We start from the raw sequence: 20,302 nt of genomic DNA, 5'->3' as shown, positions 1-20,302 counted from the left end.
AAAAAAATTTCATACATTTTATATTGATTCTCTATTATTTATTTTATGTGTTCTTATTTGTAGTATCACTTTTTTGTTTTACATTTTTATTTAGCTATAATTAGAATACAAGTCTTTTCTTACAATAATTTATGTTTTATTTTTTGACAAAGTTATTTTTTTACGTTGGCGTTGCATCTATCAACAATCACCTTGTCACGACCGCGCTTTGCTAAGGATAGCATTGCTCGGTAAATCATGACCAGGGGAGGGAATTAAGAAGAGGGGGTAGAAAGGGGATGAAAGAATTAATGATTAGACACAAATATTTCTTCATAAGATGATAGATGTTCACAAGACAACAAAGATCATGAGAATTTGAAAGAATGTTTATCACAGATCACTCGTTACTGATCGTTTTTCCTATGACCCATCTACTACAAAATACTACGACAAAAGCACAGCGGAAGGAGTTGTAACCACATGGTCATGTGTATGAAGACACATGCCACGAAAATTTTACAAAAGAGATGAGACGACCTCCAACTCCACTCAGCCACCATTTCATCACTTGCTCAACCTGCACATTTAGAAATACATGCAGGGCTGAGTACGGGGTACTCAGTGAACACATTGCCGAAAGATACACATATAAGAAAAAGTTATTATCATGTCATCACAGTAACACACGGGGGTTTTTCTTAAAGGCCCGAGCTTACTAAGTTCATTTTCATAAAGTTCGCTTGATCAAGCTAAGTTCATTCCATCAATCCGCCATATCTGATAGTTCATTATGTGTCGGGAAGGTGGCCACCTTCCACGATCACATTGACCGGCCAACCCTTACGATGACTCACGGTCCATTCCTTTGTGCACACTAACTCGAATAGGATCTTGGTCCTATTGGAGCCGAATTCGTTTCATTCATTCATTCATTTGGCATCGCCAAGCAGGTAGGCATCATAAAACAAATAATTTATGGCACGATAATATTTTTAAAAAAAGTAAGTGCAATTTTATCAAACAAAAATCATTTCATACATTTGATAATTTTTATCCACACTTAATGTGTTGGATATAAAGCCCACCTCAAAGCTTCCAAGTAAAACTTTTACAAAAGCTCGACCTTGGGTAATCAAACGCCGCGAACACGCCCTTCTTGAAAGAGTATAATGATTTAAATTAGTTTTATGAACATACATAAGGTGCATGACATAAAATGATCCTACATGGAGTATGCGTCCTATGTTCGTGGTGCGATCAAGATCACTTCATTCCACTTAAGAAAAGTGGATCTCTATTTTATAAGAAACCTTAACGTAATTAAATAATTATTTGGGAGAGGGTTCAGTAAATCCATACATTCTTATCTTCAAAAAAATTTAATTAATTAATTAAGGAGAGCAAGACATTAATTTATCATAAGATTAATTATTTAAAAGCTTCAAACAATTTAAGAACTATTAAACCAAAATTAAGAGATAAGGATTCATTTCATCACTTAGACTTAAAAGCCCAACTTCCACCTTTCTTAAAAAAAAACGGCCCACACTTAGTAAGTTTAAAAGACCATACTTCACTAAAATTATTCGGCCCAAAGGGGAGGCCCAAAAGTGTGTTGCCCTAAAAGCACTAAAAGAAATTAGCCTCCCTTCTTTCTTCCATTTCAAAAAAAACATTTCTCCCCTTTCCCCAACATCTCACTCTCTCGCCACTTCTCTGCCGGCGGTTTTGGCGTCGCCGGCGAACGACGCCGGCCGCCGGTCACGTCTCCCCTCTCCCCTCTTTCTCTATCTAGGTCTCTCTCGGCCTCTCTCTCTCTTTCGGCCTCTCTCTCTCTGCCGGCGCGAACCACCACCTCTGCCGTCGCCGCCGGGCCGCTGCTGCCGTCGCTGGTGGGCCGCTGCCGCCGGGTACACGGCGGTCTCATCGCCGTTGACCGAGAGAGGTAGGAATTTCCCCCATTTCCCCTTCTTTCTCTTCTTCTTTATTTTCTTAAATTGAAGGCTTAGGACTAACAATTAAGTCTTGAAATGTGAAGATTCGGATAGATCGTGAAAAAGGGATTAATTTCGTTGTGAAAAGTCGGACAACCGCCGAAATGTTGCCGGACTGCCGCCGGATTGCCGCCGCCGTCGGTGGGCCACTGCCGGGCAGTATCCCCGGGGTCCGGCAGCTTCTTCACTCACAAGGTAACTTTCCAAGATCGGTATTATTGTGCGATGAAGTTCTCTAAGAGTTTAGGCATTGCTAAATTGTTTTCATTGTCTAAGTTTTTCTATAGTTAAGGCAATTCTATTCTAGGAAGTCATATGCATAATTGGTATGAAAACCATTAGGGAAGAGGCACAATAATATGGTTTGAGTATTAAGCACTTTATTCCTCAATGATCAAGCTCTAGTTGTGGTTTTAAGTTCGATGAAAAGTTCTAAATGTTAAAAAAAGTGAAGGAAGTGGTATAGAATTGGTATTTGACATGGGAGGCTTCAAATGTTCATGCTTTACTAATTGTAACATGAAAATGACAATGTAGTAAGAAAAACAATTGTTAGGAGACTTTACCTTGAGAAAAAGGAGAAGAAGAAGAATGGTAGTGTGTAGAAACTTGACTTCCTTCTTCAAGCACTTACTTCATCCTCACCATGAGATAAATTTTGTTTAGGGATTTTGTGGATGAACAAGAGAATTAAGGGTAGAGATGGTGTGGTATTTATAGAGAAAATGGGTGCATGGGAATATTTGGTCATAAGCTTGATTCAAGAAGGAAATATATTGTCCAAAGGGTAGGGACTTTTTGCCAAATGAGGTAAGTTGTCACTTCAATCATTTGTCATGCCAAAAATGGCAAGAATATTATGTCACGTCACTTAAAAAGGCGTGAGCCGTCAATTGGAAAACGTGAGCCGCCGTTTGGTTTGCGTGTTTGATGTGATTTGATTTCGTCGATTGTCTCGTCTTGATTTAACGTGCTTCTTATCCATTCGTGTAGGTATCGGGGTTCAAGACGTGGCTATTGCGCAAGATCCGGAGGGCATGGAGAGTATTTTATTTTTAAATAAATCTTTACTTAAACGTTGAACTCGTGTACGGACTTTTTATTTGAAACTCGGTCTTCACAAACGGACTTTTATTAGAGCAAACTTTATGTTGAAATATTACTATTTTTGTTCACTACTCATAATATACTTCACAACGATTAATCATAACGAGAAGTAAAAGAAAATTTAGACGCGAAACTTATATATATATATATATATATATATATATATATATAGATCGGTGTTCTAAGCCTTAGGGTAAAAAGTTGGGGTGTTACACACCTTACCCATATCTCTATCTTTTGTAATTGATTCTCTAAATTATCGACACAAAAAATACCCTAGTACTAAGAATACGTTTGGACCCCCCACCTTTAAAATCCTGCGTCCGCCACTGTTTGTCATACCTATAATATATTGACAAATGGAAATTTATATAGCTCCACTTCCAACTGGAAATTACACATCTCACACATGCTAATTTTGTCAAAATTTTTAATATGGAAATTATGAAAATCCCATATATAACTTACATAACCATATCCATGCAAAATAAATTTACGCAATCTTTCCATGATTTACGTCTTCCATCATCTTCAAATGAATTAAAAATATTATTCATTGCAATCAATAAATTTCAAAGGAATCCCATTTTTTTATGCACACATACATTTATATTCGTTTATATGTATTCTAATGAATACTGACTACACATTTATTTTAAATATTAATTTATCTAAATGTTCTTTTATACATCATTACATAATTATTTATTTATCTAAATGTTCTTTTATATCATTACATAATTATGTATAATCGAATGAACTAAAATTTAGTCTTCTTAATCAAGTAAAATTATTTTTTATCATCTTGTTATTATTAGCTACTTTTATATTTTTTTAACATATAAATAAAATACTTAAGCCATAAAATAGTGATTAATATGTTATATATACAAGTAAAATAAAAATACTTAGCTATATAATAGTACGAGAAAAAATTACATGGTCAAGCAATACCAAGTTGACAATCCTACTTGGTATGTCATATCAATAAAATTGTGACAAATGGAAATATATATATCCCTAATTCCAACTAGATATACAAACTATGGAAACAATGTATATAACCACACACAATTAAATTATATGAAAACTTTATGTACATTCCTTGTATTGTAGTAGAAAAATATTTAAGACTTGTATATTTTAATTTTTATTCATTTTTGCAATTATTTTTAATCATCTCACACGTAAATATAAAAAAAATGATTAATTCTTTTAAGATTTTAGGAAATTAAAATTTTTCTCAAATATATATAAATATATACTTATACAAAATAATCTAGACAAATAAAAGTGTAAGTATAACTTCAGTTTTGTTAGCGGAAACTATAAATTAAAATAACAATATGAATGATTATATATGTATAGATTAAACTAAGTATATAGTGTAATAATATATAGTGTAGCTCTTGTTTTATTTTATCATTGCATAGTAACATTATGAATATTATTCATTGTATTAAATTATAAAAAGACTTAATAACAATAATAATAATAAGATGATGATCTAAAAATTGATTTTATTATATTAATTATTTTCAATATATAAAAAACTTTAAAAACTTAAATACGACAGATGATTGTTGAATGATAAAGTATTAAATTAACAAATTTTAAAAACTAAAACTACTAGTATAATAAAAATGGCTGTGATCCCCAATTATATAGTACTGTATTAAATGTTTATATATAGTGCATCTGTTATGGAATGTTCATAAACTTTCCATATTATTTAATACTGTGTAGTTATATTTAAATTATTTCCATAAATATAATTTATGTATCTAGTTGGAATTGGAGATACATAGTATTTTCATTTGTTAAAAATTTATTGATAGGACATACCAAGTAGGATTGCCACTTTGGTATTCCTTAAATAGGGAATTTTTTCTCCATAGTTGAGTCATCATCTTAAAATAGATGATTATTTAATCATCACACAATCTACTTTATAACATTCTCAAAATACTTTTAGAAAGTTTAACACGGAGTATTAATCTTTTTTGTCCTCAAATTTTGCATTTTTTTATGATTATTGAAAAGAATCATAATTTTCTGATTTATTTTTCATTTTCATAATGTAATCCTTTTTCCTACCATCCTAATTTATCATTATCTAAGCCCATCTATTGAAAAAAGGATCAGATCGTCTGGATTGATAGCGAACCCTTGTTTGGTCGGATTTGATTTGCACATTAAACTGGGAGGGACTTTTGAGCCCATGTGAACCGAAAAAAAAGCAATTGGTTTGGACATGATTAGTCAAGTAGTTGAACTGAACCGATTTTAATTACTATCTTCCCGTTCCTGAAAAATTATCATTTATTTCTATTTTTGTTTGTCCCTAAAAATTTTGTCACTTTTTACTTTTACTATTTCTGGTAGTTGATCTCACGTTCCACTAACTCATTCTCAGTCACATTTTATTAGTATAAAACTAGTATATAGGAGTAGAACCCGCGTGCCATTAACTTTTTCAACCCACATTCTATTACATTTCTTAAAACTTGTACCGAGTCAAATATGTTTAATAGGTTGATCTTGGACCAATAGACAAAGTATGAAAAATAGCTTTCTAACTATCAGCATAATTTTTTAACCAAATACGTGATTTTTAATCTATTTTTTGGACTTCATTAGTTAATATTTTTAACTCGTGAAAAATGGTAGTGTGAAAGTAACTATTAACTGCAGAAACCCACGTAAGATGGAAAAGCTATCCATTTAACTGCGAACAATTATTTCATGAACTCAAAAATTGATAAAATAGTTCATCACTCTAAGTAAAATTGTAAGATTAAGAGGCTCTATTTATGTACTTGTGTAATTAATTAATTTAATATTTTATGTATGATATAAATTTAAATATATATTTCATTTACTAAATTATTATACAATAAATTTCAATATTTTTTCATATTCTAATATATTTTACTAACATTTTTGTACAAAAAATGTTAAATCAAATAAATATATATACACTACAGTAATTTGGGTCTACTAATGATTAATTTAATACAACCTATTAGACAGTTAACCGATAGTTTTAATTGTTTACAAATCTATTAGAATGTTCACCGCAGTATTGACACATTTTAATTTTTATAAGACTAAAGTCCAAATTTAATCTCTTACATTTGTTCTAAAAAATTTTGGTCTTATATGTCATGTGTTACCTTTTGGGTACATAATTAACCTAATTAGTGACTTAATTATGAATTTAACTAGAAAAATTAATTTAATTAATTTAATATTAAAATTTATAAGATATTTTTTAAAAATTAAATTAAATTTATTAAACTTATAATTAAAATTAGCGATTTAATTATGAATCTAACTAGCCACGTTACGTTACCATATTGCCAACTGACAATATGTCATTGGGCTTCGAGGCAACTTCAACATTGACTGGATGGACCCTTTCAGGAACGGACACGCGGCGTGATATAGCTAACAAATAGACTTTTTCGTATTTTTTTTATATAACATATAAACATGCAGCCCCATATAGTTGCATTTTCAATTAATAATTCCTATAATTTGAACGGCTACGAATAAGTCCTTGTACATTTGAAAAAAAAAAGTTAAAAAAAATTAGTAGACTGTACATAAAAGAGAGAATCATGCGCGAGGTAAATGTGAAAACAAGTTCGTTATTGCAATAACTCTATATCCTCTAACAAAATTAATGAAAATTGATAAATATTCATCACAGCGGTGGAGTCGATTGTTTGAAAATTAGCGGAGTCCGGAAAGTAAGATAAAGCCGGGCTGGGGCGGAGTGGAGCTCACCACCACTGATGCACAACGGAGCCCATATCCCTGAGCTCCTTGAACAAATTATAGCACTGAGGATAGGAGAAATTAAACCTATTGATCCTGTCTCCCGAGCAGCACTTGACGTAGCGATCGAAGTGGCACTCCATGAACAGCTCGTCGATCAAGCACATGGCGCCCCGCCTCACCAAATCCCTCACCAGCTCGATCTCCGTCCCCTCCACGTCCATCTTCACCACCACGAAGTCCTCCTCCCTCACCGTCCTCCTCAGCCACTCCGCGAAGTCAAACGCCGCCACCCGCACCACCGCCGACATCCCGTCCCCGGCCGCCTGCTCCCCCTCGATCCTCCCGAACGGCCTCATCCGCCACACCTTGCTCCCCACCACGATCGGCTTGCTCCCGAACACCACCGTCTCGTTCCTCACCCACGCCGCGTACGGCAGCAGCGTCACGCCTCGACGCGCCGCGTACTGCGCGTGGAACGACGCGTCGGCCTCGACCGCGTAGATCTCGAACGTCTTGTTCTGCTTCGGGTAGCGCCTCTCGAACCAGCTGCCGATGCTGGAGTCGTAGTCGCGGGCGCCGAGGTCGATGTAGATGAAGCGGCGGTGGCGGGAGAGGTCGGTCATGGAGGGGAGGTATTTGATGTGGCTCTCCTCCTTGCCCAGCCCCTCCCATACGTCCAGCGGCTCCTCTGCGATCAGGGGCTCCAGCTGGCTGATGATGTTTGCGGGGGCGTTGCAGTGGTGGTTGTGGGGGCGGAGAGCGGTGAGGGTGTTGGTGGTGGTGTATAGTTTGTGCTTCAACATGGCGGCGAAGGTGAGGAGGAAGAAGATGAGGGGCATGCCGTATACGATGAGTTTGAGGGAAGGTGCCGGATTTGGCTTTCTTGGATTCATCGCTAACACAATTGAGTGTGTTCAAGAGAGAGAGAGAGAGAGAGAGGGTGAGGAAATGGGACTATAGTGAGGAATGCAAGTATTTCTTTTTTTTGCCCATGATCCATCTATACATATGATGGGGGAGGGAGAGTTTTGAAATTTGAGAATGTAAGCATTACTTATCTAATTTTATTTCGGGTTGAATTTTAAGAAATTTAAATAAAAATATGAACATAAGTTAATAGATTTTAGATTGTGTATCTTAATTTTATATAGTGCTAGTACTAGTAATATTTGAGTGAAATAGGTTAGTAAAATGTGAAATTAATTTAGTAATTAAAAATGTCTCATCTTTAGATAATTACCAATTATTATTCTTGTACGTGATTAAATGCCTCATATATGACCGGTAAGAATTTCAAAAAAAAAAGTAGCCCGCAGGGACGTAGCGCAGTTGGCAACGGAGGGGCAGATCTTGCTGCAAAGAATTTCAAAAAAATATTTGGCTATGGTAAGCAAAGTGAGTAGAAAATGGTAATGGAATGTTAACCTATTTTTATATTGGTTTTTTAATAAATATGATTGAATGAGTTAGTGGCATGTATGACCTACTTATCAAATGAGACATTTATTGACGAAATGATGAAAAGGAAAAATGAGACATTTAATGACGAACATAGAATAGTATTTCTTGTTTTATTTTCGTTTACCTTTCAATTAAAATATCCACAATGATCTCAATATATCTAAATAAATTAATCTTTGGTTAATGGAGGAACTCAAATTGAAATTTCAACAGGAAATTAAATACCGACCTCCCGATTTTTAAAACCTTAGGACCTTTGACTTTAGTTATGTTACATGTCCATCTTGGAGGCTTGACCTTCAATTTTTCATGATCTCTATAATGATTTTCTCTCATTTCATTCAATTCTTTGTTTGATCGTATAGTCTAATTGTTTGTTGGAGTAATCTAATTCTTTTGTATGCTTCGCGTTCTACTAAAGATGTTGCTTAATTATAGTAACCACATACTATTGGGGGTCTAGTAAATGGTCTATACTCCCTCCGTCCCACGTTACTTGAGTCACTTCTTTTTCGCACTCGTTTTAAAAAAATAATAATAAATAATTAAAGTGGAGAAAAAATAAAATAAAAAAGAGTATACTATAGTTAAGACTCTTCTCTACATTATTCTCTCTCTTACTTTTCTTTCTCTCTACTTTAACTATTTATTATTATTTTTCCAAAACGAGTGCAAAAAAGAAATGACTCAAGTAACGTGGGACAGAGGGAGTATATGATATTTCAATTATACTTTAGTAGTAATATTTTTTTCGTTTATATATATTAAGATCAATAAGCACAAAATTAAGATTATAGATCAAATCCACAATTACTTCCCTTCCCACAAGTAAGAAAACCACAAAAATGAGACAAGCTTTAATTTGTTACAAAAATCAGTATTAGTGTAGTTAATACCATTAATTAATATTGATTAAAAGAATCTATTATTTATAGATACGAAATCAAGCCATAATCTAAACACTACTGTCCCACGTGCATGAGTACGGGAATAACAACAAATGAATATTGGTGTAGTTAATACCATTAATTAAGTATTGATTACAAGAATCAATTATTTGGAGATACGATATTAAGCCTATAATCTAAACACTACAGTATTTTGTTATCTATGCCGTCTACTTCATTTAAAAGAGTTAATCATATATATATATGCCATTTATTTTTTATTCTTTATTCTTGTTCCCCGACAAGAGTTTGGTTCATTTGTGCTTGTCGATCTTCATAACAAAGGAGTACAAATTTAACAACATGATTAACAGTCGCTGTTCTGATTAACATGAAACAATAAAATGTAAAAGTACCCAAAAAAAAGCTAATTAACAGTCATATTTGTGATTACCCATATCCATGTAATATCAGTTAGGTAATCACATAAAATGATAACATAACATTTGTTAATTTTATAACGTGATTGGGTAACATTGTCGCAATTAGATTATCCAAATAAAGAGATAGTGTTGAAAAAAAACATAATTCTTATCCTATATTCACCCGGTAATGATCATGTTAATTTATATACGCTTGGATAACTCTCTCTTATAAGGTTTTTTAAGAGAATAAATGATTCATTTTTAATATTGTATTAATGCCGATCCAATTCTGTGATGAGTTTCTTTATTGCAAGTGTGAAAATCTGATGATTATTTCTGCCCAGCATAAGCAGGCGTATTAAAACCCTTGTCTCATATTGATAATTTTAACTCCTCTACGAATGAGTGGATAACCATACGCTTGTAAGTCTTTTTAGTGGGTGAGTGATATATATATCCCATACAACAAAATAAAGAATATGAAACAAAGAAATCATATTTATAGACTTTATTCCCATATATACATGTTTATGTATAGTCAAGAATTCATATATTTATTCCTTGTTATGTATAAACATGCAATTGCAACTCATAGTAATTGAAAGTATAATAACGTGACATATAAAAATTAAGGTGGATAAGTTAATAAACAACTGTTTATAACATTATATACCATAGAAAACCATCCAAATTACTTGGGTTACATGTCGAATAAATTTTCAGTTGGGAGACCAGCAAACTATGTGTACTTTTCCTGCTACACTTTAATAATTAGCATCCAAAGATATTTGGACACCTTCCTCAACGACTTTTATAGTTGTCCCCACATGAAATGTCGTTCTCGGAATGATGACAATTAGTGTAAAAACGTGTAATTGAGGCAGGGTTTTAGCTCTATGCTTCCTCATAAATTAATTAACGAGAGCAACACTTATGACTGGTAGCTCATTGCCTACACTTAAAAACACAACCAATTTATAAATCCTCTTGCCCCAAAATTCTGCCACGTCCTATTTTAGTTGTTGGGTTTAGGTCGCGTGGTTAAATTATTGAGAGAGATATCTAAAACATCGTGTCCTAGTTAACATTTAGAAATATTTTATTTAGATGCAACCATTTATACGTAGTACTAGTACTTTTTTTATTTTGTGATTAAAATATCATAAACAAATTTTAGTTTAAATTTTGAATTAATAGGTTGACGTGACATTAAATAATAGTCTGAACTCCCCCAGTCCACCGTCAATCTCACTAGTATCACATTCGTGGGTCCATTTCATTTTCTTTTACACTTATTAGGAAAAATGATTTTGCTAAAGTACATTATAAATAAATCTAATGTACGTACTAATTATAAGTCATTATGAATTAGAATTGATTCAGTTAAACGCATAAGCTAAATTATTCGAATAGACCCATTCAATCCAATTTTAAAAAATACTGTAATTATAAAAATCATTTTGATTTTATATAATTTAAAATTTAAATATATTAGTTATAACTAATTCCGTGTTTGTTTTATTATGAAACAATTCAAAATATAGAGATATATCAGTTTCTTATTCAATCATCTAACATTTTTAATTATATTAATCCACGAATTTATGTTGAATACGTCATACTATAGTTAGGGATGTCAATCGGGCTAACCGTTCGGGTTCGGGCCAACCCACTCAAGTTGCCGGACTATTTGGGTGCGGGCTATTCGGGTTATGGATTTTTCGGGTTATAAATTTTCAACCCTAACCCTAAGCCGCCGGGTTTTGGGCTAACCCATCGGGCTATTCGGGTCTAAAAGCTTTCGAAAATAATTTCTTGCATCGAAAGTTTCTTCTATAAAATGATTTTAAATTTTAGATACTTTTTTTCTTTTTAGTTAGAATCATATAAAATCTTCATATTTTCATAGTATTCTACAATAATACTTGGATAGAAGCATTTCATCTCGATCAACTACTGCATAAATTAAAACTTGTGTTTGTGTCTTTATTTTAGCATTGTTCGTAACTAATTCTTTGTGAAAATTAAAAATCACATCTTACATGAATCATTATTAAAATGATAAATATATTAAGATTTTGATGAGTTATTTCTTAATTTTGTCTTGATTAGCTTTGGTGGTGGTAAGACACTAGTGGCAGATGATGGGACGGTGGAATAATGAGTTGAGCTGGAACTTGAAAGCTGATATTGATATTGTGGGATTGAGTGGAAAAATATTGAATGAAAATTGAATAAGACTAATGATTATGTAGAAATATTGAAGATTCAAAAATATATAAAAAAAAACCTCTAAACTTAATAATTTTTAATTAAAAGTTACAACCCATCGGGCCAACACACAACCCGTTGGGCCAACCCGTTTAACCCGCCAACCCATTCGGGCCAACCCGTTTAGCCTGTTTTGTATTCGGATAATAAAATTATAACCCTAACCCGCTCATTTTACCGGTTTGTTCGGGCCGGCCCACGGGTTTCGGGTTGAATTGACATCCCTAACTACAGTACTAATTTGACAAGATTTATTTTAAAATGTTCATTTCAATTAATTTATTACTTGATGCATGATTATTTTATATGTATATATTGAGTTAATTTATTTTATTTTGGAGTAGCACTTATGATCCATTTAAAATACAGTAGTATAGCTTTTATTAATGATATTATACTAAAAAATCAATAAATTTTGTATTCTTCACGAATACAAAATTGTAACTTCATTATTTAAATAATGTATTTGAAATAATCTTAGGTTTTATTGCACAAGATCAAGTTTTGATTCGGAAAACAAATTGGTAGTATTGCAAGTTTTAAAATTAGACGATGGCTTTTCAAACCTCAAAACGGTTTTACAATTGTATTTTGAATTAAAAATGCGCCGACGCAGAATAATATTGTTACAAAATTGTGTGATCTTTTTTGTATTCTGTATCCATTTAAATTAGTACTATAGTTTTTATTAATGACATTATACTAAAAAATCAAGTCATTCAAGTAATTATTCTATAATTAATTTTCAAATTATTAACAGAATCAACGAATACAATTTTGTAATATGTAATCAAATTTTAAAGAATTGTTTCGTTTCTAAATTTGAAACCTAACAACAATTTGTTATCCATAATTATAGGGATGGTTCCATAATCATAGGAATAGATTGTAACTGATTTATATCTATCATCTAACAAAATATACGAAATAGTATATATGGAAAATATTTTAGAGACATAATGTCTCCAAGCCATAATGCTATAATGGGATTAAAATAGTTATTTTAGATTGTTTTAGATTTTTATTTAAATTTATATTTTGTACATATACCATACTACCCTTATGCATATAAAACATTTATTTATATTTAAAAATTACTCACTTAGGAAAATTGTGTATATTTATGGATGACTTGATTTAAGCAAATATATACTCAAATCTTCTCACCAATCTCTCATAAATTTCCAAACAGCTTATTACGTAAGTATTAGTTTATTTAAATTCATTACATAAATATGCTTTTGAATTATTCTTTCTAACTTCACGTAATATTAGTTTATTTAAATTTAATTTAATATAATGAATTAACCTTTATTTAAATAATACTTTATACAATATTTTTAAGATTCTAAACTTATAGGTATTTAATAGATTTAATACTCAATCTTAATTTTATTTTTACAAAACATTATTGAATCTGGAATTTATATTTACTAATAAAACAATTTGATGCCAATGACTATTATCCTTTCATTAGATGATAATAAGTACAGTATTGCCACGACCGTGCTTTGCTAAGGATAGCATTGCTCGGTAAATCATGACCAGGGGAGGGAATTAAGAAGAGGGGATAGAAAGGGGACGAAAGAATTTACAATAAGACATGCAAGTACTTCTTCATAAGATAAAAGAGGTTCACAAGACAACGAAAGATCATGAGGATTTAAAAGAGTGTTTAACATAGGTCACTCATTACTAACCATTGTTCCTATGACCCATTAGTACAAAATACTACAACATAAGCACAGCGGAAGGAGTTGTAACCATATGGTCATGTGTATGAAGACACATGCCACGAAAATCCTACAAAAGAGATGAGACGACCACCAACTCCACTCAGCCACCAGTTCATCACTTGCTCAACCTGCACATTTAGAAATATATGTAGGGCTGAGTACGGGGTACTCAGTGAACACATTGCCGAAAGATACACATATAAGAAAAAGTTATTATCATGCCATCACAGTAACACACGGGGGTTTTTCTTAAAGGCCCGAGCTTACTAAGTTCATTTTCATAAAGTTCGCTTGATCAAGCTAAGTTCATTCCATCAATCCGCCATATCTGATAGTTCATTGTGTGTCGGGAAGGTGGCCACCTTCCACGATCACATTGACCGGCCAACCCTTACGATGACTCACGGTCCATTCCTTTGTATACACTAACTCGAATAGGATCTTGGTCCTATTGGAGCCGAATTCGTTCCATTCATTCATTCATTCATTTGGCATCGCCAAGCAGATAGGCATCATAAAACAAATAATTTATGGCACGATAACATTTTTAAAAAAGTAAGTGCAATTTTATCAAACAAAAATCATTTCATATATTTGATAATTTTATCCACACTTAATGTGTTGGATATAAAGCCCACCTCAAAGCTTCCAAGTAAAACTCTACAAAAGCTCAACCTTGGGTAATCAAACTCCGCGAACACGCCCTTCTTGAAAGAGTATAACGATTTAAATTAGTTTTTATGAACATACATAAGGTGCATGACATGAAATGATCCTACATGTAGTATGCGTCCTACGTTCGGGTTTCGATCAAGATAACTTCATTCCACTCAAAAAGTGGATCTCTATTTCATAAGAGACCTTAAAATTTATTACTTGGGAGATGGTTCATTTAGCTCCTACATTCTTAACTTCAAGAAATTAATTAAGTAAGGAGGGCAAGATATTAATTAATCATAAGATTAATTATTTAAAAGCTTCAAACATTTCAAGAAATATTAATCCAAAATTAAGAGATAAGGTTCATTTTATTACTTATGCTTCAAAGCCCAAAATTCTCATTTCCTCTAAATTCTCGGCCCATAATAGAATAAATAAGAGACCATCTTGCTAAATTAATTACTTGGCCCAAAGGGGAGGCCCAAAAACTTGAATCAAATAAACCCTAAAACTCAAGATCAGATTTTGAACAAAAGGGGCGCCTCTTTCCTCCCCCCCTTCCCTTACGTTCTCACTCTCTCTCCCTACTGTCCAGCCGCCCACGGCATCGCCGGCGAGCGACGCCGGCCGCCGCCTCGTCCCTCCATCTCTCTGCCTCTACACCTCTCGACTCTCTCTCGGTCTCTCTCTCTCCCTCGGCCACGAACCACCACCTCCGCCGTCGCCGCCGGGCCGCTGCTGCCGTCGCTGGTGGGCCGCTGCCGCCGTCGCCGCTGGGTACACGGCGGTCTCATCGCCGTCGACCGAGAGAGGTAGGAATTCCCCCATTTCTCCTTCTTTCTCTTCTTCTTTATTTTCTTAAATTGAAGGCTTAGGACTAACAATTAAGTCTTAAAATGTGAAGATTTGGATTGATCGTGAAAAGGTGGTCAAAAGAGATTAATTTCGTCACGAATCGCCGGACAGCCGCCGAAATGCTGCCGGAAAGTCGCTGGACTACTGTCGCCGCTGCCGGGCAGAATCTCCGGAATCCGGCAGCTTCTTCACTCACGAGGTAAGCTTTCCAAGATCGCTATTATTGTACGATGTGATTGTCTAAGAACTTGGACATTTCCCTAAATGATTTCATGTCTTGGCTTTCATTAGTTGATGCAAAAATCTATTCTAAAAATATCATATGCATGATTGCTATGGAGAACCATTAAGGGGAAAAGCATACAAAAATAATATGGTGTTAATATGTAAATTTCCTAATGTTCATGCTTGGATGATTATGAAAATGGCTATGTAGCAAGAATAGTTATTAGTAGAATTACCTTGAGAAAAGGAAGAGAAGAATGATAGTGAGTAGGAAAATGGACTCCTCTTCTTCAAACACTTATATGCATCCTCATTTTGATAGAATTTTGTTTAGAGAATTTTTATGGTTGAACAAAAGGATCAAGAGGGGAGATGGAGTGGTATTTATAGAGAAAATGGGTGCATGGGAATGCTTGGTCATTGATAAGGCTCGTTTCATGCGTTGGTTTTGGGTTAAAATTATATGCTTTTGGGGGAGATAATGCACAAATTTTGAGCTTAAGTGTGCAGAAATCTGTTGGATCTGGGAGTTTGTGTAAATTGACCTGGCAGATGCAAAATAGCTGATTTTGAAGTAAAATACCAGAAGTCGTCGCTCGGACCTAGGAGAATCAGGAAGTTGACGACAGGAGTAGAAATGGAGCAAAAGCGCAGAAAAAAAAGTCATCTACCTGGTCAAGGAGACATAATGGCGTAATGGAGGTGAAGCACAGAAAAAGTCATCTACCTGGTCAAGGAGACAGAATGGCGTGCTGACATGAAGATCCTCAATTATTGCAAGGGTAAAATGGTCAAATACCGACAAGAAGTTGCCTTAGGGTTGAAGTTAAAGCCACTCTATAAATAGAAGCTTTCCACAATGAAGAGGGAGCGCTTAATGCTATCGTAGTTTAGGTAGGAAGCTCTCATAGGTGCTTAACGCCACCGCTCTCTTAGTTTAGTTCGATAGTTTGTTGCTTTCTTGGCTTAAATATGTAGTTTCATCGGAGGAATTGACGACTTCACCTTTGGATCTCGACTTATTTTCGGTTTTATGAAGATTTGGTGTTTATTTTCATGTTATTGATGCTATTTACTTATGTTTCTTGGATGCTTTTTGCAATTGGTAGCTTAGATATTTAGATCCATGTTGTTTACATGATTTCCAGTAGTTTAGAGGTTGAGATTTAGTTGTTCACGTGCTCGATTTCTGAGATCCGATAGTTTAGGTGATGCATGCAAGGTAATCTGTGTTCATTTCGTTTTCTGCTTGACCCAGTAGCGTAGATCTGGTAGTTCTAGCTTGAATTTCGTGTTTACGTCTCGTTTTGAAGCATGCTCTGTTTTATTTCGTCAATGGTGTTGAAGCTCTGTTCTATGCTCTGTTTTTACTTGGTTGTTTGGAGAAGATGAAGTAGGAGTTAGTTAGAGAATCGGATCTGCTTTTTGCTTTTGCTTTTTGGTTTTCCAGCTTTTCTGTCAGCCCAACTAGTTTGAGAAAAATGGTCCCCACTTTACTTTTACACTTTGTCTGCCTATTTTAGGAAAGCCTTTAGCTTGGTTAGTAAGTTTCAATTGTTTTCTTTAGTTGCTTTCATGATTTATTAAAATGATGAAAAATATTTTCGTGTTTAATTTTCCTTCCGTACTTCTCCCGTCTCCTAGGTCAGGTAAATAGAGTCCAGTTTAATTCCGCCAGGTCAAGTAGATTAGAGTTTTAACCCACTCAATGAATGCGTGGCAGCAGCCGACCCCTTTTCCGCTTGTGTCATAGAAACGATCTCGAGTAGGTCCATAGTCCCTGTGGTTCGACCCCGCTCTTGCCGCTTATACTTAGTAATATTTGTTGCATTAGTGGGAAAATTATAAATCTTGTTGAAAGGAGGGACACGTGCGCACGACACACGTGCAAAAGCCTGATCTTCAGTCATAAACCTGATTCAAGGAGGAAATGTATTGTCCAAAGGGTAGGGACTTTTTGCCAAATGAGGCAAGTTGTCCAATCAATCATTCACAATACCATAAATGGCAAGAATATTATGTCTCGTCCTTTAAAAAGACGTGAGCCGTCATTTGGAAAACGTGAGCCGTCGTTTGATAAGCGTGTTTGATGTGATTTGATTTCGTCGATCGTCTCGTCTTGATTTAACACGCTTCTTATCCATTCGTGTAGGTATCGGGATTCAAGGCGTGACTATTGAGCAAGATCCGAAGGGCATGGAGAGTATTTTATTTTTAATTAATTTTTACTTAAACGTTGAACTCGTGTACGGACTTTTATTTGAAACTCGGTCTTCACAAACGGACTTTTATTAGAGCAAACTTTATTTTGAAATATTACTATTTTTGTTTTCCACTCAAAATATACTACTTCACAACGATTAATCATAACAAGAAGTAATAATAAAAAAAATTAGACGCAAAACTTATATATAGAGAGAGATCGATGTTCTAAGCCTTAGGGTAAAAAGTCGGGGTATTACAAGTATATAACATAGGTATACTACTAGTATTTTACAATTTAGAATTTAAATATTAGTATTTAATAAATAAAAAAATTGATGTGAATGACTATACTATTTTGTTTGACGATAACAAGAAAATAAGTATATGAACGCATGTATTCATTTTTATGACTAAGAATTTTAATAATTATTTAATACTAATAAAATAATTTGATGCGAATGACTATAACTATTCCTTTGGATGTTAACACTAATGGATTAAGTATGTATGTGCATTTAGTCATTTTTATGACTTAGATTTTAATAATTATTTAATACTACAAATAAAATAATTTGATGCGAATAATTATTACTATTTCGTTAGATAATAACAATTAGAAATTAAGTATATATACATATGTACTCGTTTTTATGACTTGGAATTTTAATAATTATTTAATACTAATAAAATAATTAGATGCGAATGATTATTACTATTACGTTGGGCAATAACACTAAGCAATTAAGTATGTATATGCATGTAGTCATTTTTATGACTTAGAATTTTAACAATTATTTAGTACTAATAAAATAATTAGATGTGAATGACTATTACTATTTCGTTGGACGATAACACTAACAAATTAAGTATGTATATGCATGTAGTCATTTTTATGACTAAGAATTTTAATAGTTATTTTATAGTACAACTAATAATATAATTTGATGCGAATGACTATTATTATTTCGTTAGATGATAACAATTAAAAATGAAGTGTATGCACATTGTAGTCGTTTTTATAACTTAGAATTTTAATAATTATTTAATACTTTCTTAAAAAAATAATTATTTAATAGAGTACTAATAAAATAATTTGATGCGAATGACTATAACTATTCCGTTGGACGATAACACGAAGAATTTAAGTATGTATGTGCATGTCGTCATTTTTAAGACTTAGAATATTAATAATTATTTAATAATAATAATAATATAATTTGATGCGAATGACTATTACTATACCGTTGGATAATAAGACTAAGAATTAAGTATGTATTATGTAGTCATTTTTACGACTTAGAATTTTAATAATTATTTAATACCACTAAGAAAATAATTTGATGAGAATAATTATTACTATTTCGTTGGATGATAACAATTAAAAATTAAGTGTATATACATGTAGTCATTTTTATGATTTAGAATTTTAGTAATTATTTAATACTAATAAAATAATTTAATTCGAATGATTATATATTACTATTTCGTTGGATGATAATACTAATAAATTAAGTATGTATATGCATGTAGTCATTTTTATGATTTATGGAGTGACAAATTAATATATTTGAGATTTATGCAATTTAGTCTAGTTAGTTTTGATTGAGTATATTTAGATTATTGAGTATATTTTGATAAAAGAGTGTAATTTGGTGAGTTGACTTTTGATATGAATTTGATTGATTATTTAAATAAATGATATAATAAATGAATTGCCTTTCCTTTTATAATTTAAAATAAGGGTATATTAGTCCATATAATAATTTGGTTTATGGCAAAGTGATATAGGGGTATTATGTCTTGGAGACATTATGTCTCTAAATCATCACTCATTCAAAATATGTAAATATCAAGGCATTACAATTTTATACTATAGTATAAATTTAGTTTCTAAATTTATTAGCTATTTCAAAATTGTATTATCCTCTAATTAAATCCTTAAATTATGATACTCTTCTAATGAAATAAAAGAAACATAAGCCGCCTGCAATCTCCATCTTCTCTTTATACACCCTTCCAATGAAATCTCCCTCTTCTCTTTATACTCTCTTCCAATGAAAACATAAGTCACCTACAATATCTCTCTTCTCATCTTTTACTCACCATCAAATCTTCTGGATGAGTCTTTGTCGTTGTTCTTTATCCATTTCTTTTTCTTCCCTTACCTTTTTCTCTTTCATCCTCTTCTTCTATACGGTTTCATGAGGGAACAAAAATATTGACATTGATATATTTTTGGCTCCTTGCAGAAAGAGCCGGCTAAAGGAAAATGAGAAGATTATAGTAGATGAGAGAGATATCCATAGGTATGAAAGTTTATTCAATGTAGTTTTTTTTCGTGTCTCAACATTACATTAACTTATAGGAAGATTTCATGTGTTCCACTGCTCCACTAAACCAACAATTACATAGCAGTAACATATAACAAACTAAAGACCTTCTCATGTATTCCACTACTCACAGTCTATGATGGCTCATGACAATGCATTTTTAATTAAATATAATTTTTAAAATTAAATGGAAATCTTATAAATTTTTTAAAACTATCCTTTTATATATCGTATAGATTTAAGTGGATTGAAATGAATGTGAAGAAATGTCAAGGCGTAAAGTGATGCGCGTTGAATAAAAGTCTAGTACTACTTAGACCTCCATCTCTCAGTAAATTGATCATTTGAAAATTTCCGATACCTTTGATTTATTTAATT

At 32.9% G+C, this 20,302-nt stretch overlaps 1 protein-coding gene and 1 long non-coding RNA gene across 2 annotated transcripts; one reads left to right on the top strand and one right to left on the bottom strand.

Moving 5' to 3' along the window:
- Nucleotides 1–1,648: 1,648 nt before the first annotated feature.
- Nucleotides 1,649–3,151, top strand: LOC125190739 (uncharacterized). Its single transcript, XR_007170953.2, has 3 exons — nucleotides 1,649–1,927; nucleotides 2,021–2,171; nucleotides 2,970–3,151. It is a non-coding gene; the product is annotated as an uncharacterized LOC125190739 (long non-coding RNA).
- A 3,516-nt stretch (nucleotides 3,152–6,667) lies between these two features.
- LOC125188522 (uncharacterized) lies at nucleotides 6,668–7,895 on the bottom strand. The gene has a single exon (XM_089058520.1). The coding sequence runs from the start codon at nucleotides 7,760–7,762 to the stop codon at nucleotides 6,872–6,874; it is 891 nt and encodes a 296-aa protein (XP_088914646.1). The 5' UTR covers nucleotides 7,763–7,895; the 3' UTR covers nucleotides 6,668–6,871.
- Between the last annotated feature and the right edge of the window lie 12,407 nt (nucleotides 7,896–20,302).

Source organism: Salvia hispanica, chromosome 5, assembly GCF_029641045.1.
Source record: "Salvia hispanica isolate PSC_SH4W2 chromosome 5, Shi_PSC_v1, whole genome shotgun sequence".
In the NCBI taxonomy this organism is placed as follows: domain Eukaryota; kingdom Viridiplantae; phylum Streptophyta; class Magnoliopsida; order Lamiales; family Lamiaceae; genus Salvia; species Salvia hispanica.
Note: the sequence above shows the minus strand (reverse complement) of the source record. Positions and strands in the feature narration are given on the sequence as shown.